Genomic DNA, 27,185 nt, shown 5'->3' with positions numbered 1-27,185 from the left:
CGGCCCATGAAGAGATTGGCATAGGATGGAGCCATCCTGTTTCCCATGGCCGTTCCCCTGATTTGTTTGTAGGTATGGCCTTCAAAAGTGAAGTAATTATGGGTGAGGATGAAGTTGGTAAGTGTGATAAGGAACGAGGTTTTTGGAAGATCTTCGGGTGGTCGTTGGGAGAGGTAGTGTTCAAGGGCAGACAGACCATGGGTATGTGGGATTTTTGTGTAAAGAGATGTAGCATCTATGGTGACAAGAAAGGTTGCAGGTGGGAGGGGAGTGGGAATGGATTTGAGGCGTTCTAGGAAGTGGTTTGTGTCTTTGATGTTGGTTGGGGTGATAGGTTGGAGGTGTTGGTCTACCAGAGCTGAGATACATTCTGTTCGGGCTTTGAAGCCTGCTACAATGGGATGGCCAGGATGGTTCTCTTTGTGGATTTTGGGTAATAGGTAGAAGGTAGGGGTACGTGGCTCAGGTGGAGTGAGTAGGTCTATGGAAGCCGTTGTGACGCCTTGTGAGGGACCTTGGATTTTTAGGATTTTCTGCAGCTCAGTCTGGACGGGGAGGGAATGGGATCCTGGGTAACAAGGCCTCACAACGGCTTTCATAGACCTGTTTCTGTCACAGATATGCCCTTCTTCATTCCCTGGTTTACACTTATCAATGTTTGGTTAAAATCTGGAAATCTATTACCTTTCCAGTACTCACACTGGTGACCATAGCAACAGAATTCTTAGAGCTGTAGCCACAGTTCTGCCAAGTGCCATCAGAAGCTACTGGTATGTCAGTCATACCATCATTTATTTCAACAGCTTTGTTTGCAGCACCCTTCATTGACTCACATGCAACAGATTCTGCAGCAGCTCCAATAAATCCTGCATACTTGTCGATTGTACAAGGTGGACATGGCATATTCATCACGGTACACATTGTTTCTGCTGCAGTGAGTCCTTTGCCAATAGCTCTCAATCCATAAAACCACCTAACATTTACTTCAAAATAATTATCTTTACACTTATCAGAATTCCAAAATGAATGAGTATATTTACAACTGGCACAATTAATGATAAGTTTTCTGGCTAGTCCATTTGATACCTCACTGTCTTCATGTAGACTAATTGACATATTTTAGAACACATACATTCACGTAACACCCTTATTAGGATGTGTAAATCTATCAGAATATAACCTAACCTACCATTTACATCACTTTCGTTTGGAGAAAACTGTGTATCACAACATTTCATTTTAATCTTTGAAGCACTAATGGGTGTTTCTCTAGATACTGACAAGTTTGCCTGTATTTCATTGTCTGTAACTTCCGGTTCTTTTCCTCAGAAAAGTGTTAACAATTTGACATACGACGCGTGTTTGTACTATGAAACGATACGATACTGTTTTTGACAGTGCTACCAATACAAACACATACAGGGTGTTTCAAAAATGACCGGTATATTTGAAACGGCAATAAAAACTAAACGAGCAGCGATAGAAATACACCGTTTGTTGCAATATGCTTGGGACAACAGTACATTTTCAGGCAGACAAACTTTCAAAATTACAGTAGTTACAATTTTCAACAACAGATGGCGCTGCAAGTGATGTGAAAGATATAGAAGACAACGCAGTCTGTGGGTGCGCCATTCTGTACGTCGTCTTTCTGCTGTAGGCGTGTGCTGTTCACAACGTGCAAGTGTGCTGTAGACAACATGGTTTATTCCTTAGAACAGAGGATTTTTCTGGTGTTGGAATTCCACCGCCTAGAACACAGTGTTGTTGCAACAAGACGAAGTTTTCAACGGAGGTTTAATGTAACCAAAGGACCGAAAAGCGATACAATAAAGGATCTGTTTGAAAAATTTCAACGGACTGGGAACGTGACGGATGAACGTGCTGGAAAGGTAGGGCGACCGCGTACGGCAACCACAGAAGGCAACGCGCAGCTAGTGCAGCAGGTGATCCAACAGCGGCCTCGAGTTTCCGTTCGCCGTGTTGCAGCTGCGGTCCACATGACGCCAACGTCCACGTATCGTCTCATGCGCCAGAGTTTACACCTCTATCCATACAAAATTCAAACGCGGCAACCCCTCAGCGCCGCTACCATTGCTGCACGAGAGACATTCGCTAACGATATAGTGCACAGGATTGATGACGGCGATATGCATGTGGGCAGCATTTGGTTTACTGACGAAGCTTATTTTTACCTGGACGGCTTCGTCAATAAACAGAACTGGCGCATATGGGGAACCGAAAAGCCCCATGTTGCAGTCCCATCGTCCCTGCATCCTCAAAAAGTACTGGTCTGGGCCGCCATTTCTTCCAAAGGAATCATTGGCCCATTTTTCAGATCCGAAACGATTACTGCATCACGCTATCTGGACATTCTTCGTGAATTTGTGGCAGTACAAACTGCCTTAGATGACACTGCGAACACCTCGTGGTTTATGCAAGATGGTGCCCGGCCACATCGCACGGCCGACGTCTTTAATTTCCTGAATGAATATTTCGATGATCGTGTGATTGCTTTGGGCTATCCGAAACATACAGGAGGCGGCGTGGATTGGCCTCCCTATTCGCCAGACATGAACCCCTGTGACTTCTTTCTGTGGGGACACTTGAAAGACCAGGTGTACCGCCAGAATCCAGAAACAATTGAACAGCTGAAGCAGTACATCTCATCTGCATGTGAAGCCATTCCGCCAGACACGTTGTCAAAGGTTTCGGGTAATTTCATTCAGAGACTACGCCATATTATTGCTACGCATGGTGGATATGTGGAAAATATCGTACTATAGAGTTTCCCAGACCGCAGCGCCATCTGTTGTTGAAAATTGTAACTACTGTAATTTCGAAAGTTTGTCTGCCTGAAAATGTACTGTTGTCCCAAGCATATTGCAACAAACGGTGTATTTCTATCGCTGCTCGTTTAGTTTTTATTGCCGTTTCAAATATACCGGTCATTTTTGAAACACCCTGTATTTAACCTTTATAACACAACAATCTACAGCCTTCTATATAAAAAATTACCGATTTTATTAGATCTTGAAGTAATACAAGAAAAAATTGTAACATTTTCAAGCGGAGTACATTATATTTAAAAAAATAAGATATAATACTTCTCTTGCGAGTTTATAAGTGATATATATATATATATATAATCATTTTCTTTGGAAAATTGCAAATTTTATAGTGAGATAAAAATCCAAAAATGTTAAAAAAAAATTCCGTTGTGACTCCCCTTAAGTGAATTGTGAATTGTGTTTTATTCATCTCATGACGTGCATTTGCAATCCATTTAGTTTGCGTACAGGAGACGTGTCAAAAATTTGTAATACAGTTACAATGATTTTTCCATTAATAAATAATAGCACTAAATAAATAATAACATTATAAGGATATTTCTTGGAATATGTAACACATTGTATCCAGCCCAAATTTCTTGTTTGTCCTGCATGAATTCATCCCTCTCTGCATGTATGAACTGAAGTCCCTGGCTCACTTCTTTTTGTGTGTCTGATCTAGTTTGAGGAACTACTGTAGAGCTTTTGATATGTTCTTGAAATATCTGAGACTGATATCTCGCCAGTATTGATATCAATAACAGGCAAAAATCATTGAGAGATTCTCAGTTCCAGATATGGGTGAACTATCTGTATACAAAATTAAGGTTGTACAGAACCGTCAGTGCACAAGTCCTACTTGCACTTGTCCAATTTTTTATTGCCAGAGTCACTACATTCTTGCATCATTTGGGTAGTTTTTTTGTCCTGCAGATCTTGTTAATAAACTTTGTTTTGCTGACTAATAGTATGTCATCTCCTCACTTTATCATCTCAGTCGCTATCCCCTTGCTAGTCCTCAGGTGTCTTGTGGCTTGGATGTGTATTATGATAAAGTTTGTCTCCTTCAAAATAGACAAGGGTCCGTCTGTTGGACAGATGAAAATGTGCAACTTTGTTTTATATGAGTTTGGTTGTAACATCCAGTTACGGCTTAAGGTATTTTGATCAGAAGTTAGGATATCTTCAGTTGTTTCGAATATTTTGTGTTGGATAGCTGTTGTCCATTCGTCCATACAGCTGAACTTCCCGGACTGAGTTGGAAGAATACCAGCTACATATAAATTAAACAGGTGAGGAATGAGGATGGATCCCTATGGTGAGCCCTTATTCAGTACTTTTGCACAGTTACTGTCTTTTCCTGTAGTTACAGTAATTGTCCTTCCAGCTAACATGTTGTCAGTTACTTTTGTTGTCCATCTGCTTGGAATAAACTGTAATAATTTATAAAACAGGCCATGCCTCCAAACTGTGTCATATGTTCCACTTAGATCAATGAAAGCTGGTCGTGGTTTCTGTTTCATTTGGTATCCTGTTTCAGTAAATGTTTTAATGATAAAACAGGCTTCAACAGGAAGTTTCTGAAAGATCACTGTACTACTCCAGTTTTGTAGAATTCTTTCAAGGAACTTATAAATAGTGTGATTGGGTGATAGTTCATTGACTGGACTGGTGGCTTGCCAGGTGTGAATATTGCTGTGATTTTTTTATTGCTTTATTTTTTGTGAGGTTGGACCAGATATAATGTCAGAGAAGAAACCTACCAGGAATCTTTTTGCATAGTTCCAATGATGCAAAAGAAATTCAGGATGGATTGTATCACTTCCCATTGCTTTTCTGTGTTTTTGAGTTTTAAGAGCAGCACAAATTTCAGATACAGAGAAAGTTCTTGAGAACTCAGGTTGTTTGTTAGTGTTCTTATTGAGTGGTATATGTTGGCACCTGATGTATCTTGTATGAATTTTATCCTGTGCCGGCCACGGTGGTCGAGTGGTTCTAGGCACTTCAGTCCAGAACCATGCGACTGCTACAGTCGCAGGATCGAATCCTGCCTCAGGCATGGATGTGTGTGATGTTCTTAGGTTAGTTAGGTTTAAGTAATTCTAAGTTCTAGGGGACTGATGACCTTAGATGTTAAGTCCCATAGTGCTTAGAGCCATTTGAACCATTTTTGTTTTATCCTGTGGTGCTCTGGATGTAGACAGTTAAATGTTCATTCATCCTTTGCATCATAAGTTATTGCCTTCTGCCCAATTTACGACAACTTCACCATTTTCATTATAAGGTGATTAATTAGATTACAGTGCAGTATTGTGTGTTGTGACAAAGCAAGCTGGGATACTTTTACTTCCCCTCTTGTTTTGCCATCTGCCTCCTTAAAATTCATTTTTCCATGTCTGACTGATTAACATTAACATATGTGAGTATAATCTGCATTTTCATAAAAGAGAAAGGTTGGCCCTCAGTGTTAAAGAATATAACACCAGCTCTACTTTTGTGCTTGGTTTTATGTATGTAATTGATTTTTAATTTATTTTGACTATTACTAGTTAATGTCTTTTATTATAGGGTGAAATCAGTAATTGTTTCGTAACTTAAATTCCATTGTTGACAAATATAAATTCTGTACTAATTATAAACATTTGGAGGACCAACTGATAGCATCCTTAAAGTATTTATTTGGCTCTATTCGAAAACACGTTAGCAAAGCCAGCTCTTAATTAATTCCAAAGTAATTACCAGTTTTGTCCAAAGTGTTGTTTGCATAACTATATCTGTTAATTTCATTATTTAAACAAATAATTCAGCCTAACTCTTGTGCGAGAGGAAACTGTTAAAAAGAACCAATTTTTCGATATATGCAGTTAATTGAATGAGTTTCAATTTTAATTTCTGTAAATTACATATCAAACAATGTATAGTTTCAGTGGCTATTATTGTGAGGATGTATAAGGGCCTGATTTTTGGTCCTGAGACAGTCAGTCCACGGCCTGTTTTCAACGAGAAACCCATATTGGTTAGATCAACAACAATGCATCCATGAAATAAGTGTAACACAATTGGTCCATGTGTTAAAACAATGACAGTATCTGTTCAGTATGTACCATGTTATTCTGCAAGAACTGTGAACTGTGTGGTTAGGTTTTTACTGCTCTTAGATGTTCAACAGTAAACTATTGTAGCGGAATGCTGATGTATGCCTGCAAACTATTAATAAGGCTTATCAAAAGTTAACCAATAGTGCACTGGCCATACTAATTGTGTATATTTTATTGGGGGGGGGGGGGGGGGAGTTGTGAGCAGTGAAAGTAAAGAACTATGAAACACAACTGTGCATCTGTCGACTACATTATTTTTAGTAGTCAGTGTTGATCTTCCACCCCTTATTTTTCAGCCAGTATAACAAAGCAGTACATTGACACCGAGGACTGTCAATGAAGAAATAAAGCAGGCAAATGTCACTGTGTGTGTGTGTGTGCGCGCGCGTGTGCGTGCGCGCGTGTGTCGAGAGCAGGGGCAAGATGTACTGTATTTTTAAATTTAAGTAATTGTTGTGTATTTTGTTTCTGATTTTATAATAAGTCACTTGTCATTGAAAAGGAGAGAATAAAACATTCATAATTTTTTAAATTGCAGGATAATTTCATGATGATGGAAGAAGCAGTTCTGTGTATGTCATTCAGCCGTGATTCAGAAATGTTAGTATCAGGATCCCAACAGGGCAAAATCAAGGTATGGCGTGTCCAGACTGGGCAATGTCTTCGGCGGTTCGAGAAAGCTCATTCAAAGGGGGTTACATGTCTCCAATTTTCCAGAGATAACAGTCAAGTCCTGAGTGCATCTTTTGATACAACTATCAGGTGGGGAAATATTCAAATTTATTGTGATTTTCTTCTTCATTGCATGTCTTATGTTTACAGGAAGATGGAATGACTTGTCAGTATTTGCCTTCAGGATGGATAATTCCTAGGACTGCTAATGTAAGTGCATACAATAGAAAATATTAATCCCAACTTTCAAAACTTGCATGTTCTCTCATGAGAGAGGAAAGGTTGGTAAGGTTGGAAAGAGGGGGGGGGGGGGGGGCACACTCATCTAGGCTCTGAGCAATCTCCCTTCCAGTGGCCCCCCCCCCCCCTCCCAATTTTTCTTTTTCCACCCTTCACAACCAATCAGAGAGAAGAAAGAATGTGCAAGTTCTGAAAGATGGGATTAGTATTTTGTGCTGTTAATATATATATTCAAAGTACATTTTGCCTCTTGAAGGTAAATATTGGCACATTATTCTGTCACTTTGTAATTTAAACAGTTTTCTCAGTTGAATTTTTCCATTGATGCGTGTGATATGTACAATCAAAGCAGCCTGAGCTTAAAACTTGAAGTTCTGATCATTGTTATATTATTTGCCATTTCATTATCAATTTCTGGATATTAGAACTTGCGTGATGCATTCTCATTGAGTGAGACATTATGTTCTCATTGAGAGAGATCATAAAGTGGACTACAGCTCACAACCCACTAATATTTCAATAGATGTTATGGTGTAAGATATCACTTTGGTAAATTACCAATGAATGATGGTCACCACCACGAAAACAGTTTTTACTTCAAATAGTGATTTACACTGGTATACTGCTTGGGAGTTGTATCTCGTTTGTGTATGATTTCTGGTGCAGTTGGAGACATTGCTTCTGCAAGGCGAGGCTGTTGCTCTAAAGATAACTGTCATTGAAGGTGTACTGAGCACATCTAATATCATAGCACATAATGTATATGAACACTATGTGAGGTGTTTAAGTACTGTAATTGATGGTTCAGTATAATCACATATGAGAAGGAGCGATTTCCGTTAATTTAGTAGCGCGTCAAAAATTACAAAAGCACTTTCAGATTTTCAGCACAGATGTAGTGGGAGAGAAGTAGTCATCCATCAAGAGAACGGCACGGCATAGCTAGATGATAATTCAGGTGATATCCATACAGAATTTAAAGGTGTAAGAAATAGTAACCTGAATTTGTACACAGTTTCCACTTACAAAACTCAACAATGTGAAGTGCCAAGAAAGATACTGGTTAAATTATTAAGACTGATATTAAACAATGGAAAATCCAGGATAGAATGTAACAATATTATGAAAAGGAAAGTTGCTACTCAACTTATATTGGAGATTCTGAGTCGCAGATAGACACAACAAAAAGACTGTACAAATAAAGCTTTCAACCAGTAAGGACTTCTTCAAAACTAGATGACAGACACACACACCACACACTCACGCAAACGCAACTCACACACGAAAGCTTTATTTGTGACAGTCTTTTCGTTGTGCCTATCTGTGAATCAGCATCTCCACTATATGGTCAGTAGCAACTTTTCTTTTCATAATATTGTAAGAATGATATTGTAATTATTAAACTTGCGAACTACAGTCTGATAGTGTATCTGTACCACCAACACGCCTTTATATAAAAAACATGGTGGGCCAGGATTTTCAGTATTTGTTGACTTGTAGATCTAAGTTATTTCAATTTGTGTATTTGTAAATTAACAAGAGAAACTTTTTGTGTTCCTGGGGTACAGTGATTGCTATTGCATGTCTGGCATTGAGGCGCATAAGGTATCAAATATACTTCCGTGACGGATGAAATAACTCACACACTTTAATAACATTAAACAAATTTGTAATAACATTAAACAAATTTGTGGTGTTAGTGGTAGATGTTAACATTTCAATATGAGAATCTCACCACAACAGAGGATTTCTAATTTTACTGTGTCACTGGTCATGCCATTGATTTCATTATCTAAGATAATGTAAGGAGTTAGTTAAAATGTAACATTGGAATCTCAGTCAACCCTGTGACTTATCTCAGTAGGTAGACTGAAGAAAGGCAAGCTTACGTTTATAACATTTGTAGATATAGAGAAATTCTTTGATATTGTTGAATGGACACTCTTTGAAATTCTGAAGGTAGCTGGGATTAAATACAGAAGTGAAAGGTTATTTACAACTTGTACAGAAACCAGGCTGCAGTTATAAGTCGAAGGAATGAAAGAGTAGAGTTGGTTGAGAAGAGAGTGAGACAGTCTTGTAGCCTGTCCCCGGTGTTATTCAATCTGTACACTGAGTAAGCAGTAAAGGAAATAACAAGAAATTTGGAAACAGTCTTAAAGTTCATTGAAAGAAGATAAAAACTTTAAGAAATATTTTATGGAGCTGGTACTGCACAGCTTTAACGAATTTTAAGAAATGCATTATGCAATACACTGCCATGTCAGTATATTTTATTAGAGATGACCAGTTGTAATCTAGAATCGGACCACCCCTGGGTCCAAAAACTATCTTAGCTATACATTTGCATAATTGGAATAACAGTTATCAGATGTACATTGTTCCATTGCTAATAATAGCTGTATATATGTAACATACATGTCCATTTAACCTCATAATTTAATTTAATAACAATATAATTGTTATATGCAAATAAAAATGTACCCATCTACGTGCACAGAAATCAGTACTAGAAGAGATGTAGGTGCAAAGTGTTGATTAATCTTGGTGATACAGATAAATAAACGAACAGATTAGCACATAAGGTAGAAAACAGAAACAGTTTGAATCAGATGGATGACAAAGAAGACTGAGAAGAGCGTTACATAAGAAGGAATGGTGGCCACATGGGCTAATATAACAACAAAAACAAACAATTTTTGACAAAATAATATAATTGAATAGATAAAAATATCTACTTACGAAGTGGCAGTAGAACACATACATAAAAGAAGGTTGTAATTAGGCAGGCTGTTGGAGCCAGTGGCTCCTTCAGGCAGAAGCGTTGAAGGGGAAGGAAGGGGATGAAGGAAAAGGAGTGGAGAAGTCTACGAAAAGGGGTAGATGTTTGGAAACTCACCCAGAGTCATGGGTCAGCGGAGGCTTACCGGATGGGATGTGAAGGAAGGACTGATAGTTGGGGACTGAATTGGACGAGGTTTTAAAATCTGAAAGATTAAAGATGGAAGACAGGGTAATATGCAAGACATAGATTACTGCTTAAACATTGTGCATGAGTTAATAAAAGTGAAAAGCTAAGTGCACTGTACCTTTACATACAGTATCTGCCATCTAGATCCCATCCCTGTGATTTAAACTGACCAGTAGTCCCTCCTTAAAACCACAGGTACCTCGTGAGGGCTAACACCTCAATCCATAGAAAATCTCACCTCTCCCAAACCATGCACCTCCACCTTTTACCTCCTTCCAAAGATCCACAAACCAAATCATCCTGACGTCCTATAGTTGCTGGCTTCAAAGCACCCACCAAATGTAAATCTGCCTCAATTGATCAGCACCTGCAACCAATAGTACAAGGACATCCCTCCTACATCAAAGATACCAACCATTTCCTAGATTGTATGAAACCTGTGCCCATCCCACTTCCACCACACAATTTGCATGTCATCATTGATGCCACCTCCCTCTATACAAACATCCCCCACCTACATGGTCTGTGCTGCTGAACATTTCCTCAGTCAGTGCCTACCTGATTCCAAACCCATGACATCCTTTTAGCTCACCTTAATCAACTTTATGCCTACCAGCAACTACTTCACCTTTGAGTGGCAGACGTACAAACAATTCAGGGGTAGGGCCATGGGAACCAGGATGACTCCTTCCTATGGCAACATTTTCATGGGCCACTTGGAGGGGGCTTTCCTGGGATCCAGAAGTCTTTAGCCTCTGGTTTGGTTTAGATACATAGATGTTATCTTTGTCATATGGAGTCATAGTGAGGCTGACCTGTTAAAATTCCTGGAATCTCTGAATACCTTCTCTCAATTAAATTTCACATGATCCTATTCTGAATCCCATGCTGATCTCATCCTCACCGAAGGTCAGATACACACATTCAGTCTGTCCACATTAAACCTACTAACCAACAACAGTACTTACATTTTGACAGTTGCTATCCATTCCATGTCAAATGTTCCCTCCCACACGGCCTTGGCATTCAAGGCAAGCATATTTGTTCAACTGCAGACTCTTTATAGCAATACACCACCATTCTCACCTCAGCCTTCACTGGACGTAATTACCCCACCAGCCTAGTTCAAAACAGATTTCCTGGGCCATCACATTCAATCCTGATACTGCTGATCCCTCCAAAAGGCATCTTAAGAGCACACCGCCAGTCACTCAGTCCCCCCAGGGGGTCCACAACTCTTTTGTGGACACGTGCGTAGCGAGCACGGGACCCCGAGCTAATGTGGCCCTCCTTCCTTTCCGGGCTGCATACCTTCCCTTTCCGCATCCTTCCCCATCCCCCATCTTCGCCCCCCCCCCCCCCTCACCTCTGGCTCTTTCCTTCCTTTTCTCCCCCTCTGGGGGAATGGTTTGTGCCTACGTCCGGAGACGGACGCTTGTAAATGTACCACATTCTTCGCCTTCCTTACTTGTAAGTCTTCATCCTTCCTTTGTCCTTCTCTTTTCCTTACCTCTTCTCTCTACCCTTTTCTCCGCTGCGGCGTTTGAGACCTCTTCTTTCCTTTCCCTTTCTCTTTCTTCCTCCCTGTGCGTGTCTGAAGGCCGACCCACGCACTTCCATGCGTAGCCGGTGACGGGGTAACGCGTAATTCCCCGCCCCGGGTAGACAGGTAGGACACGTACGTACCCCCTGGTAACGGCCAGGCCCAGGGAGGGGTGATTACCCGAGCTGATACCTTCCGAAAGTGCCGATTGGTCCCTCCGTCCGTTTGTCGGGAGGTGTGACCTGAGGTGTGAACAATCACCTAAGGCGGGAGTGCCCTCAGAGAGGGCCCCCACAAGGGAGGAGCGCGCCATCGGAGACGCCGGTAATCATGGGGGATTCTTCCGCAATGGTTTCCTCACCTTCCACTATGTCTGCTCACAAACGTAAGTTCACTGAGTCTCAACCACAGTCAGTTCTTCCATCGTTGCCACAGTTCCTTGTTGTTTCTCGGTCTGATGAAGGTCACGACTTCTCCACGGTCAACCCTTTCATTATTCAGAAAGGTGTCGACGCAATTGCAGGTCCTGTAAAGTCTTGTTCCAGATTACGGAATGGCACCCTGTTGCTAGAAACACACAGTGCCCTCCAGGCACAAAAATTGCTGCGTACCTCACTACTACACACTTTCCCTGTCCGGGTGGAACCGCACCGTACCTTAAATTCCTCGCGTGGAGTCGTTTATACACGCTCCCTCGATGGACTGTCTGACGAAGAAATTCAGCACTACCTGTCAGACCAGGGCGTAACGGCTGTTCATAGGGTTATGAAAAGGGTTGACACGAACATCATTCCAACCCGCACTGTGTTTTTGACATTTGACAAAGTGCAACTCCCATCGAAAATCAAAGCCGGCTATGAGATAATTTCCGTTCGTCCTTACGTCCCAAACCCTACGCGTTGCTATCGGTGCCAGCGCTTCAATCACACCAGCCAGTCCTGTTCTAATCCGGCCAAATGTGTTACGTGTGGCAGGGATGCCCATGAGGGTGCTTGTCCACCTCCATCCCCTCGCTGCATCAACTGTATGGGTGACCACGCTGCTTCCTCTAGAGATTGCCCAGTTTTTAAGGACGAAAAGCTCATCCAGGAAATAAGAGTGAAGGAAAAGGTGTCGACCTTTGCTGCTCGAAAATTATTCGCCAGTCGACAGCCCACCGTGCCTCAGACAGGCAAATACAGCACTGTCCTTGCTACTCCTCGGCCAACAAAGGAGGCGGCCACGCAAACTTGCGACCTCACCTTTAGTGCCACGGTCGTCAGATCGGCCAGCGCAAAGATCGCCCGTTCAACTTCACCACTTTCGCCTGCCCACTCTATGGCTCACTCTTCGTCGGGTTCTACTAAATCTCGAGCCCAAAAGTCCGACACCAAGTCTTCGAAGAAAGAGCATACTCGTGAAGAGTTTTTACGTACGGCAACTTCACCACCATCGGTTCCTCCTTCCTCTAAACCTCATACTTCCAAGAAGGCTACAAAGAAACCCAGTTCCTCTCCTTCTCCGCCAAGGCGTGTCCCATCCACAGCGCCACCTGGCGGAAATCGCCCTCGGCCGTCTTCTGTGTCGCCGAGGCGCACTGCTGGTGGCCGGTCAACCGGCCGATTGCTGGTGGCAGGAGCTGCTCCTGACCAGCCTATGGATCAGGATCTTCTGCCTTCGGCTGAATGCCATTCCATGCTGTCGGTCGCAAGCTCTGAGCAGTCGTTGAGTTGACAGCACCCTTGGTCACATTCCTCCATTTTCTGTTCACCCTATGTCCATTATCCACTGGAATATCCGCGGCATTCGAGCCAATCGGGATGAATTGTCGATCCTCTTACGATCCTACTCGCCGGTCATCTTCTGTCTTCAGGAAACAAAGCTGCGTCCTAATGACCGCTTTGTTCTCCCTCATTTTCAGTCCGTCCGATATGACCTCCCCTCTGTGGAAGGCACTCCAGCACATGGAGGACTCATGATTCTTCTCCATGATACTCTCCATTATCATCCAATCCCCTTAGACAGTTCCTTCCAAGCTGTCGCCGTCCGTCTTTCCCTTTCTGGATACACGTTCTCTCTTTGTACTGTATACATTCCATCGTCCACACCAATGGCACGAGCTGATCTCCTTCATCTTCTTGGTCAGCTTCCACCCCCCTATTTGCTGGTTGGGGACTTCAATGCCCACCACCCGCTTTGGGGATCTCCACATCCTTGTCCACGTGGCTCCCTATTGCTAGACGTCTTCCACCAAGCGGATCTAGTTTGCCTCAACACTGGGGTCCCCACGTTTTTGTCTGCCTCCACGACAAATTTCTCTCATTTGGACCTTGCGATCGGTACTGTTCCGCTAGCTCGGCGCTTCGAATGGTTCGCCCTTGATGATACACACTCGAGTGACCACTTTCCATGTGTCCTTAGGCTGCAGCCTCATCTGCCATATATGCGCCCGCGACGCTGGAAGTTTGCCCAAGCCGATTGGACACTTTTTTCGTCTCTAGCGACATTCGATGACCGTCGCTTTCCCAGCGTCGACGATGAGGTCACACATATTACCGACGTTATTCTTACCGCTGCGGAACGTTCAATACCACGCACCTCCGAATTGCCCCGGCGCCCCCCAGTTCCTTGGTGGAACGAGGCATGCCGTGACGCAATCCGTGAGCGGCGACGTGCTCTTCGCATTTTCCGTCACCATCCTACTTTGGCAAACTGTATCCGCTATAAGCAACTCCGTGCGCGATGCCGTCGCGTCATCCGCGATAGCAAGAAGGCAAGCTGGCAATTCTTTATTAGCTCATTTAACACCTTCACTCCCTCCTCGGAAGTTTGGAGTCGGCTTCGACGGTTCTCAGGCGCGCCTAGTTTCTCCCCGGTCTCTGGGCTCACTGTCGCGCATGATACCTTAGTGGACCCTGTCGCAATTTCTAACTCATTGGGTCAGCACTTTGCTGAGATTTCGAGCTCTTCAAATTACCCGCCAGCGTTTCTCCCGAAGAAACGTGCAGCGGAAATGCGACCTCTTGCTTTCTCCTCTCAAAATCGCGAAAGCTACAATACTGTTTTCTCCATGCGGGAACTCCAACATGCCCTCTCTTCTTCTCGCTCCTCCGCCCCTGGATCGGATGGTATCCATGTCCAAATGTTGCTGCATTTATCAACCCATAGTCTGCGTTACCTCCTTCGCCTTTATAATCGAATTTGGACCGACAGTACCTTTCCCAGACGATGGCGGGAAGCTATCGTCGTTCCCATTCCGAAACCTGGAAAGGACAAACATCTCCCCTCTAGCTATCGCCCCATTTCTCTCACGAGTAGTGTCTGTAAGATTTTGGAGCGTATGGTGAATTACCGTTTAGCTTGGTGGCTGGAATCACGCAGTCTTTTAACACCTGCCCAATGCGGATTCCGAAAGCATCGCTCTGCAGTTGACCATCTTGTTGCTCTCTCCACTTATATCATGAACAATTTTCTCCGGAAACGCCAAACGGTAGCAATATTTTTTGATCTGGAGAGAGCATACGATACCTGTTGGAGGACAGGCATCCTCCGCACACTGTTCTCTTGGGGCTTTCGAGGCCGGCTGCCCCTTTTTCTTCGCGAATTTATGGCAGAGCGAACATTTCGGGTGCGGGTGAACACTACTCTCTCCCGTACTTTCTCTCAAGAAAACGGGGTACCCCAGGGCTCCGTGCTGAGTGTTGTACTGTTTGCCATCGCTATAAATCCAATTATGGATTGTCTCCTTCCTGACGTCTCGGGCTCCCTCTTTGTGGACGATTTTGCGATCTACTACAGCTCTCAACGGACCAGCCTTGTTGAACGACGTCTTCAAGGATGTCTCGATCGCCTCCACTCTTGGAGCCTCGAAACCGGCTTCCGTTTTTCTCCCAGTAAGACCGTTTGTATTAATTTTTGGCGACGTAAGGAGTTTCTTCCGCCCTCCTTACATCTAGGTCCTGTCAACCTTCCGTTTTCAGACGTCACTAAATTCTTGGGTCTTATGTTTGACAGAAAACTGTGCTGGTCCTCCCACGTTTCCTATCTTTCGGCTCGCTGTCTGCGAACGCTCAACACCCTCCGTGTCCTGAATGGTACCTCCTGGGGAGCGGACCGAGTGGTCCTTCTCCGCCTCTATCGCGCCTTAGTGCGCTCGAAATTGGACTATGGAAGCATAGTCTACTCCTCTGCTCGGCCGTCTATTCTTCGGCGTCTCGACTCTATCCACCACCGTGGATTGCATTTAGCGTCTGGAGCTTTTTACACTAGCCCTGTGGAAAGCCTTTATGCCGAGACTGCTGAACCTCCGCTGTCCAATCGGCGAGCGGTCCTTCTGAGCCGTTATGCTAGCCATCTGTCTTCCATGCCTGCTAATCCAGCCCATGACCCTTTTTTCGACGCCTCCTTTGATGTAGGGTATGCAGGCCGCTCCTCCTCCCTACTACCCCCGGGAGTCCGCTTCCGTCAACTGCTCCATTCTCTTTCCTTCCGCTTTCCTAAAACCTTCTTGACAACTTGGGGTACAGCACCGCCTTGGCTGCGTCCCCGGATCTGTCTGCTCCGTGATCTTTGTCAATTTCCCAAGGACGGTACACCTTCACTTGTTTATCGTCGGGCATTTGCTGCTCTATGTGCACAAATGACGGACGCCACATTTATTTACACCGACGGCTCGAAAACATCGTTGGGTGTAGGGAGTGCCTATATTGTTGGCGACGCCCCAAATCACTTTCGGCTTCCCGACCAGTGTTCGGTTTATACTGCGGAGCTTTTCGCTGTTCTCCAGGCTGTCCACTACATCCGCCGCCATCAGCGGATACAGTACGTAATCTGCTCAGATTCTCTCAGCTCTCTCCTCAGTCTCCAAGCTCTTTACCCTGTGCACCCTCTGGTCCACCGGATTCAGGACTGTCTGCGCTTGCTCCACCTGAGGGGCGTCTCGGTGGCGTTCCTCTGGCTCCCGGGACACGCTGGTATCTGTGGGAATGAGGCGGCTGATATAGCAGCCAAGGCTGCAGTTTCTCTTCCTCGGCCAGCTATTCAGTCGCTTCCCTTCACCGATCTACGGAGCGGTTTATGTCGCAAAGTTGCTCATTTATGGCATGCGCATTGGTCAACACTTCCCCGCAATAAATTGCGGGAAGTGAAAGCCCTTCCTTGCGCTTGGACCTCTTCCTCCCGAACGCGTCGTCGGGAGGAGGTAATTTTAGCTAGACTCCGGATAGGGCACTGTCTTTTTAGCCATCGACATCTTTTAAGCGGCGATCCTCCCCCACTCTGTCCCCACTGCTCTCAGCTGTGGACGGTACGACACCTTTTAATTGAATGCCCCTATTTTAATCTGTTACGCTCCCGTCTACAGCTATCGCCTGATCTATCGTCGATTTTAGCAGATGACACGCGCTCAGCCGACCGCGTTCTCCAGTTTATTAGTGACAGTGAAATGACGCCAGTCATTTGAAGTTTTATCGGGGACCATCAACCCCTCTCTGTAGTGGAATTTTAAGCCTTGTTTCTGCTTTTAGTGTCCAATTTTTTGAGTTTCGTTCCCATTTTTGCTGTTTTCAATTTTCAGTTTTTATTCTTTCCTCAGTCACGGACCGGGCGCTAATGACCTTAGCAGTTTTGCGCCCTAAAACCAAAATTAAAAAAAAAAAAAAAAAAAAAAAAAAGTCACTCAGTATTATCCTGGTCTGGAATTTATTAATCAGCTACTTTTACAAGTCCATGACTTCCTAAAATCATGCTCTGAAATGAGATCCATTCTGTCTGAGATCTTGCCCACCACAGCTAGAATAGCTTTTTGTCACCTTCCCAACCTCCACAATTTCTTGTCGGACCCTATGCTCCTTCTGCACTCATCTCAGTACCCTATGGCTCCTACCCCTGTGACCATTCCCACTGTAAGACTTGCCCTATGAACCCTTCAATCACCATCTATACCAGCTCTGTAAGTGGCAGAACATATACTATGAAAGGGAGAGCCACCTGCGCAAGGACGCATGTTATGTAAACAGTGTTTTTCCTTTTACATCGGCATGACTACTGCAAATTATCAGTTAGGAGGAATGGGCATAAGCAGAGGGTGTATACTGGAACATGCAATATCCTCCTGCAGAACGTGTTCTACAGAATGACAGTCGTGACCTCAGTGGTTGTTTCACCACACACACCATTTGGATTCTTCCCCCAGACACGTTTCTCAGAACTCAGCAGGTGGGAACTAGCACTACAACATGTCCTTGGTTCTTGCCAACCACCTGGCCGTAATTTACGTTAATTTCTTCTGTCTCAGCATTTCTTCACAGTAACTACTCTTTTCTTCACTATTTTTGGCATCTTTCATTGTCCTACCCGTTTATCTTTCACCTCCTCCCCGCCTCCCACCTCTGTTATGTGCAGTGCACTTTACTTTTCACTCTTATTAACTCATGCATGATGTTTAAGCAGTAATCTCTGTCTTCCATATTAACCTGTCTTCCACCTTTAAGCTCTCAGATTTTCAAATCTCATACGATGCAATCCCCATCAATCAGTCTTTCCTTCTCATCCTGTCCAGTAATTCTCCCCTGACCCGCAGTTCTGGGTGACTTTCCCAAAATCTACCTCTTTTCCTAGACCTCTCCAGTCCTTTTCCTTCACCCCTCTTTCCTCCCTTTCAAACATTCTGCCTGAAGAAAGAGCCACTGACTCTGAGAGCTTGCCTGATTATAACCTTCTTTTATGTGTGTGTTCTGCTACTGCTTGGTGAGTAGATTTTTTATTTATCCAGTTAAATTATTTTGTCTGAGATTGAGTGTTTTCATTTAACCTCGTAGATGTTTGTGTCAAAAAAGTCTGAGGTTAAATGGACATATATGTTACATTTATACATACAGCTCTATTAGTGGTGGAACAATCTACATCTGATTACTGTCATTCCAGTTACACAGGTGCACAGCTGAGATGGTTTTTGGACCTTATCATGGTCTGATCCTAGACTGAAATCAATTGTCTCTGATAAAATATATTGACACAGGAGTGTATTGCATAATGCAGTTCTTGAACAACTTAAAAATTTGCAAGTGACACTGTAATTCTTCCAAAGGTGACAAATGATTTGGATGAACAGTTGAATGGAATGGATAGTGTCTTGAAAAGAGACTATAAGATGAGAATAAACAAAAGTAAAATGAATAATGGTACGCGCTCGAATTAAATCAGGTGATGAGGAAGGAATTACGTTAGAAAATGAGACACTTAAAAGTAGTAGATGAGATTTCCTATTTGGACAGCAAAAAACTGATTATGGCTAAAGTAGAGAAGATATAAAATGCAAACTGGCTATCACAAGAAAAGTGTTTTCCAAAAAAGAGGAATTTATTAACACTGAATATAAATTTAAGTATTAGGAAGACTGTTCTGAAGGTATTAGTCTTGCATGCAGCTTTGTATGAAAGTGAAATGTGGGCAATAAACAGTTCAGATAAGCAGAGAATAGAAAGTTCTGAAATGTAGTGCTGCAGAAGAATACTGAAATTTAGATGGGTATACAATATAACAAATGAAGACGTACTGAATTGTGTATGGGGGGAAAGGTACTTATGGCAAAACTTGGCTGAAAGAGGGATTTGTGGGTAGGATATTCTGAGGCAGCAAAGCATCATCAGTTTGGTAACTGATAAAAATTGTAGAGGGAGACCATGGGATGAATGCAGTATTTTCAAATGTATATTATTTGCAGTAGTTGGACAAAGATGAAGAGCCTTGCACAGGATAGGGGAGTGTGGAGGGCTGCATCAAACCAGTGTCTGGACTGATAATATGACGACGACAACAGCATCAGCAGCAGCAGAAAGCTGTGTTCTGGTTTCACGGTTAGGATAATTTACACCAGCGTGCCAAATGAAGGAGGTGCGAACTGACACTGGAAGATAAACTCTTGATGGGCTATAGAGAACCTTGATGAATGGATAACCTTGGCTCTCACCAACAGTTTAATGTTATTTCTACAAATTCATTCTTTCTTTCCTCTTCTTCATTCACTTCACATCCTTTGTATTCTATTCAGTGTACATTCTATGTTCTCTAAGTATATTAATATCTGTTTCCTTTCAATTACATTTTCTTGTTAATACATTTTCTTCACTTGGTCCCATTCTTTTCCTTCTCATGCCCATTTGGAAGTGTCATATCCATTTGTACATGGTAATTTGTTTTTGAGTGAAGAACTTATATTTTTGTGGATGAGTGGGTGCTTGTTACTGTTACATTGTAATTTATATAAGCTATTATCTGTTGAAAGTAAACATTGTTTTTCTTGTAACTTGAGTCTATCCTGTATCCTACCATTTCTTTTTGCACTGTGTTTTATGTATTTCCCTTTCTTCTAAAGAAGGAACTGTTTGAAACATTGTATTATTAAAGAGGCAGTGTATGCTTTTTCTTTTATTCAGAATCCTTGCATGAACTGTTCTTGTTCCTACATTTACAAATTAGATGTTTATCTGTATCAAATACTGACAGTTTCACCATTACTAGTTACAGTTACAGTTAGAAAGTAATCCTCCTGTGACATTTATGGCTACAAGTTATGAAGCTCAAGGTGTGGTAAAAAATTCTTATTTTGCTGTCTTTTTCACAGTTTCATAGCCTTTCTTTTACTGTCATCAAATAATATCTCTCCTTCATTTCCCACCTGTGCCATGATAGGACCTCAATACCATGAAGTCAGTCTGCAGTTTAGTCTTGAGGTTGGTCTGTTTTATTTATCATCATGATTATCTTCAATGAATTTTATCTTAATTTCATTACCTTCTAAAATAAACAGATTTGCAAATGACATAGATAGTTCCAGATGCAGATTAGGCGATCTGGTTAGTTAACTGCAGTGGAAAATGTGTGGCCTCTATGAAAGCTATTACATAATCCACCTTCAGGAGCTTGGTAAAGAAGGTAGACAGAAAAAAAAGGTCTCTCTCTCTCTCACTCTCTCTCTCTCTCTCTCTCTCTCTCTCTCTCTCTCTCTCTCTCACACACACACACACACACACACACACACAAGAGATTGCAGTTTGTGTTTTACTTGTAGGCATTGTGGAGTGAGTTATTATATTAAATGCATAATAATGTGATGACATGTTAATCACAGGGAGTGATAAAGTTTATGGCATTGGGTTTGATGGATGTAAAAAACTTTGAAAGTCTCATTTGGAAATAGTATGATCTGAAAACAGTTTGAAGTTCTCATTACCTGTCAGTTTATCCGAAATTTGTATTCAAAAATATTTTTAGCTCATGTAAATACATTTTAAATATTTTTTCTGTAAATTAGCCTTTGTATTGTTAAGGTTGTAATCGTCACTGCACGTTTGTGATATTTGGATATTGTTGTGATGTTAACTTCCTGTGTTTCAGGATTCACGGTTTGAAATCTGGTAAGACACTCAAGGAATTCCGGGGCCACAGCTCCTTTGTGAATGAAGTAGCCTTTTCACTAGATGGGCATAATGTTTTGAGGTTTGTTTTCCTTTTGATTCTTAATGCCACAGCATTTTTATCTGCAGATAGGCCTTAAAAATATTTGCTTGTTTAAGAGCTGTAGTCATAGTGTTTGTTTAAATGATTCTTGCTGCATTTTGACCTTTAATGATTTATTCAACTAAACTCTTTAAATTGAAATAATGCTATTTATTTCATGGAGATATTAATCCTTCATAATAGAATTAGAGCTTTTTAGAATTTGACAAATTTTTTATCTATGACAGTTCACACTGTTACTCCAGTAAATTTCCCTACATTAGTATTAATCTATGTTGATGAGAAAATTATGGTAGTGTTTTCTTGTAGGTTGCCTAATATAAACAAGGGAAAGAAATTTTGCACTTGAAATGTTGATACAGCTAAATAGATCATTACAGCACGAAACCTGCCAAATAGATCTTTATAGTGTGCTGTGTGTATGAACCCATATGCTGTGTGTGTGTGTGGGGGGGGGGGGGGGGGGCAGGGCACTGTGTCCTCTGTGTAGAGTAGTGAGGAGGACCTAGTCTTGGCTGCATTGTTGCTTTTACTAGCTATGGCTTATAGTCATTTCCAGCTGTTTTTCATACCATGACTCCATACCTCAACAGTGAGATGGTAGTATCCAGGGGAATGGTACACTGAACTATCTGATTAGGACTGTATGCCTCATTGGTTGCTACATCTGTTAATACATTTCTCTGAACTCCCATATAGCCTGGTACCCAGTGGAACGACATGTCCTTTCCTAGGCTTTGTAGGCAGAGAAGGGTATTCTGATCTGCCAAGTAAAAGAATTTATAGAGTGAAGGATATGCAGGGAGACTGAGTAGATGACGAATTTTGCACTCCAAACACCCATCCTCTCTTCCAAAGGCATCGAGTTTTCTGCATCATAATCAGTGCAAACCACAAAGCAGTTAAGCGAACTGCGTAGACCCAGCTGTGAATTAAAAATTTAATAGAACATTGGATTATAAACATAGGCAGAAGAGCAGTTTCTCCTGTACCTCACTTGCTCTTGCCCTCTTCAGTAACAAGGACGGCACTGTCTTCCAGCTCTGTGTTTGAGTTGATAGTTTCCCCACACTTTGAGTTCACACTACACACTGTCATAGCTCACAGCCAGAATGAGGAAATTTGTTCTGTAAAAGGATGAGCAACAGTTGCCACCATATGGTAAGTGGCAGATCTGCAGCATCAGCACAAAGACTGGGTATGGGTATGTCGCTGTAACCACCTGTGGCCAGCCTAATTACGTCATGGTGTATAGTGTCAGTGATCTTAAGTCCCATAATCTAGTTGATGCCTCACAAAAGCAGATGTTTCCTGTTTCTCCCCTTAAGGGGCACCATTCTTTTGTTCAAAACTGTTGGCCAGTGCTTTGACAACTCAGTATGTAAAAAAGCATTGTGATTGGAAGCACTATGTGAATATGCGCAGATGGCCACAAAAGCCCTGTTGGTGAAATTATCCTAAAACTTTCTGTCTCCAAGTAGTGTCTTATGCCTTATTTATGCCAAAAAATTTTGCTGTACAATGATGTTTACATAAAAAAACCTGCTGTATAGTTGCAGCCATCTGTATCAGGTTGACAACTTCGACACTTTCTGAATATGCACTGAGACTGGCTAAGAAGTTGCCTGTTGTTTTATGTTCAAACCAAATGACAGTTGCTTCAGGATCTTTCCTACACAGCTCATTAAGGTGATGTGTCTGTAACAACTGGGACACATTTGGTCCATTCATAGTTTGAAGCAGGATTTCCATCGATTGCTTTTGCAACACCTTTTGCAAGTGTTGCGGTATACTGTATTGGATTTGGTTGTGACTGGGTGCAGTATCATGAGCCTCAGGCAGTGTTAGTTCCAGCACCCATGAGGAGAAGGGATAGTCTTCCACCCCTCTCCATAGTTGCAGGATTGTGCCATTGTTTGGAGACACTCCTGCCTCAGCATCACTGCTATAAACGGCTGGCTGCATTTGATGGAAATCAAGGGAACATTGGCCCTGAATCTTTTCTTTGCTCTCTTATATTATTTGTCAAGCTTTAGTCCTAACTTCTCGAAAGGCTGTGAAGTTTCTGTCGTTGAGTGGTATATAAACGGTTGTAGAGCTACATGCCTGACCTTGTCTGCTGAGTGGCACTTGTCACTCTACTAATGTGCTGACTGCTTCCTAAGGTGGTCAGAGGAATCTGGGGTCAGGGTTTTTACTGGTTGTCAACATTGTGAAAAAGTAATGAAAATGATAACATGAGTTTGAAAGTAATGAAATTGAATGAGCGATCATGAAATTTGTTTTGTGTGTCATTGAGGTGCAGTTCCTAGGGAATAGCAAAGTAGCACTACCACCAAAAATGTTGTATCCAGCAGCCCATTTAATATACAATAGTATATAGTTTATAAAGATTTGTCAGAACTCTTATAAAGTCTTTGCTATCTGTAGGGACCTCATATGTCTGTCCATCTTTGTAAGCCATGTTAACATTACCTCTGCCTCCAGGAGTTTCGAACCTTAAGGTGCAGAGGAGAAATTTGGAGGTCTAGCATTGTTAACACATACCTATGAGTATATGAGGTATATACAACTAGTGAAATGATGTGTAAACTGTAGCTTTGCTCTGTTGCTGGAGGCGTATCAGTTCATGGAGCCGTTTCTTTAGGTCTGTTTGCTTCCTCTTCTACTTACATTTCTTTAATTTGCATCTTTGTTGGAAAGGCTTTTCGATAAAGGTTTTTAACAACTCATATAAAAGTATTGTAATGTCATTTAGAAGACAGTCCTTTGTCCAAAACTTGAGTTTCTTATATCATTATCAGTTAAACTAGAGGAGTTTGTAACTAAGTGTCAGTGAAATGACTCTCTCTCTCTCTCTCTCTCTCTCTCTCTCTCTCTCTCTCTCTCTCTGCCCCTTTTTGTACAAAGATTTGTTCAGCTAATGTAAAGTGTTGCCTCTCAGTTCATAAAGAAAACTGTTAAGGAAATGACAACAAGTTCTAGCGTGTTACTTGTTGATTTTACCAAAGCACATAATCATAAAACAAGTCATAATGTAGGTATTGGATTTGGTGCTATTACTGCTAGCAAGAGCTACATCAAAAATTTTCGGAAATGACTGCACAGGAGTTTTGCAAAGTGTGTATCTAAAAATTGCTGAGGAGAGTCCTTTGAAATCTAAAGTTTGTCAAAGGTGGCTCGTGTTTATTCCTGAAGTTATGAGGATTTTCATTTTGAGAAATTTTCAAGTGACAATTGCATTGGAAGAATGCGTGTCAAGAAACAGAGGTAGTGAAGAGCAAATATTTTAAATTTTTTGAATACTCTGAAATACAAATGAAACAGTACAGTCCTAAGAAGGGCGAACTCAATCACTGTCTGGTGAATTTACTGCAAAGTGCAAACCATGACATCAGGTTTGTACAGATGGTGTTATGCATGTTTCATGGAAATGCTGCAGTTGAAAATGGCTTTTCTGTTAACAAATACATGTTGCTGAAATCAGAGAAGAAGTACAATTGTTGCAGAAAGAAACGTTTGCAATTAAGCAGTTTATTTAATAATGAGGAACAGCTGAAAGTGGACATTACAAGAAATGTTTGCAATTAATCAGTTTATTTAATAATGAGAAACAGCTGAATGTGGACATTACAAAATCATTGATACTAGCTGTGAAGAACACTTCATCAAAAAGAATACAAGCCTTAAAAAAGAAGAAATAGGTGCAAATGAAAACGACATGACCAGTCTTAAAGGGAGAACAGTCCAAGAAATAAGAGCTCCAAGATAAAAAAAGAATGATTAAAGAAAAGGCAAAGTAAGAAGCTGGAGTTTTAGATGTTGAAATTTCAGATTTGGCTAAGAAACTTAAACTCTAAATCTCTTACTGCAAAATTTAATATTTGACGTAAATTTGGCGCTTTCATAATTGTTAACTTGTCAAAAGGATAACTGTTTGTTTTCACTACATTACTATGTTAAAACGATTTGTATTAATAGGTGGTGTAATGATAAACATATCTGATAACAGCCATAATTCTTCCTAGGTGAGAGTTGAATGTTTTTATAGTATTTGATGAATGGTATACAAGAATTCATACACATGTGGAATAAAACGGCTTGGCTGCTCTTGTAAATAATTTAGTTAATGGCCAGCTTTGTAGTGTAAAAGGCACATCATAAGGTTAGATACCGTATTTACTCAAATCTAAGCCGCACTTTTTTCCGGTTTTTGTAATCCAAAAAACTGCCTGCGGCTTAGAATCGATTGCAAAGTAAGCCGAAGTTCTGAAAAATGTTGGTAGGTGTCACCACAACTAACTTCTGCTGTCGAATATTTGTAGCGCTACACAGGCTTGCTTTGCGGGCACAAAGATAAATACTGCTGCCAAAACCTCTGCGTTAGTAAATAAATTTAAAAAAAAAGGTGGAAAACGAGCTTTTTTCTACGCCCCGAGTTTCGACCACTGCATTTTCATACATTATCCAACGAAGTAAGTACAAATTCCGTATTGTTCATCTTCAAATGTAGCAGCATTTCAATGTACTATGAAAATCCGACTGGCAAGACTGTTTGGGATGTTTGTCAATATGGCCAACTCTACATTCTGAATTTTTTTCCTACCTGTTAGAAGAGATGGTTGCTAATAGGAACTTTTATGAATTGTGAATGACATGCAGTAGGCCTATTCTCTTCACCATAAGAATAATACGAATATAAACATTTTGCCATGTATTCTTTCGTGTTTGCTGCTATCTCATTTAAATCCTGTCTGCCTAATAAACTACGAAACTAGAGTGAGACAACAGCAAACGCAGAAGAATGTACATATCATGTCATGTTTATATACGTATTATTCTTATGCCTAATAGTGAGACAGTCAGAAACTAAGATGACTCTAATTTCTGTGCAGAATGTAATGTCTGCAAAGATTTTCAGATGGAGAAAAATTTTCGCTAAACTCCCGTTCAGAACATCTTCTATCATATGCAATCTATTATTTGGTTCATTATCAAAGAAAGCAGCAGTGCAAGTAACAACAAATAGCAGTCTCTTGCCATTGTTTCGCTAATGAGATGATTCCTCTTATCTTTTTTTTTGCAAGCGGCGGTAGTGCACACAAAAGCAAGCCATGCTGCGAGCGGCGACAGGCCATAAACACTCATTATCATAATGTGACAAACAATGCATGACACATTAAAATAATGCATTTTCAGCTTAGAGTGACGGAAACACCTATAACAAAGAGAATGGCACTTATCAGATCAAAGAAAAATAAGCAATCAATTCAAACCAGACGAAGCATGTGAAAAAGGAAGGGTACCCTTATAAATACGGATGGAGCGCCTGACGCATACCAATGGCTACCTGGTAAAGCTTAACTGCTAACCTTACGACTCGAACCAAACTACTGTAGCTGTATCGTCATTCATTTGACCTAAATTGTGTCTCATATTACAGTGGACCAACTTTGTTTCGATTTGGAGGTGCGGCCTAAAACTTTTCTCTCCCCTTGAATTTCGAGTCTCAGATTTCAGGTGCGGCTTAGATTTGGGAAAAATTTTTTTCCTTGATTTCGAGTCTCATTTTTGAGGCGCAGCTTAAATTCGAGTGCGGCTTAGATTCGAGTAAATACGGTATGCTAAATACAAAGAGTGTTCACTACAATTGTGGTCAAATTATACCTACAATCAATAGTGAGGAATAGAGAAAACTACTTACATGGTGAATCATGACATTAAAGTTGCAACATGGACAGGACTGAACTTTCCTTGTCTATGAATAAATAATGCAGTTAGTGGGTCATCGTGTAAGCAGAAAGTATAGATCCACAGTTCCTGAAATGTGGCTTTCTCTCTCTCTCTCTCTCTCTCTCTCTCTCTCTCTCTCTCCTTTTTTTGCTATCAGAACCACAGAACCGTCAAGAAATCACCTCCCATTCTAATGTGAAAAAAGACTAATAATGGGCTAGAACATCCATATTGCAACTTTTGTGTTAAGATTCAACTTGTTAATAACTTGCCCTGTTTCTCACTATTGACTGTAACTATAATTCCACAACAATTGTAGGTAACACTTTTTCTAATTTAACAGATCGAACCTGATGATGTGGCTTTTAGGTTACAAAACTGGTTGTTAACAGAATTATTTACAAGAGCAGCCAAGCAGTTATTATTCAAGATGTCTACTTATGGCTGCAATTGTCCCTCGCACAACATAGTGTGTAAGTCATTGACAGTTACAAACAAAGGAAAATCCAGGATGGAATGTAACAATATTATGAAAAGGATAGTTGCTACTCACCATATAGCAGAGATGCTGAGTCGCAGAAAGACACAAAAAAGACTGT

At 41.5% G+C, this 27,185-nt stretch overlaps 1 protein-coding gene across 1 annotated transcript in view; it reads left to right on the top strand.

Annotated features, from left to right (window-relative positions):
• The window catches only part of LOC126195110 (WD40 repeat-containing protein SMU1), a 116,320-nt gene that overhangs the window by 61,572 nt on the left and 27,563 nt on the right, over positions 1-27,185 (top strand). Inside the window, exons 7-8 of the mRNA XM_049933580.1 lie at positions 6,468-6,691; positions 20,731-20,832. Coding sequence (XP_049789537.1) covers positions 6,468-6,691; positions 20,731-20,832 — 326 coding nt within the window. The remainder of the gene's footprint in view (positions 1-6,467; positions 6,692-20,730; positions 20,833-27,185) is intronic.

Source organism: Schistocerca nitens, chromosome 7 (genome assembly GCF_023898315.1).
Source record: "Schistocerca nitens isolate TAMUIC-IGC-003100 chromosome 7, iqSchNite1.1, whole genome shotgun sequence".
Taxonomy (NCBI): Eukaryota; Metazoa; Arthropoda; class Insecta; order Orthoptera; family Acrididae; genus Schistocerca; species Schistocerca nitens.
Note: the sequence above shows the minus strand (reverse complement) of the source record. Positions and strands in the feature narration are given on the sequence as shown.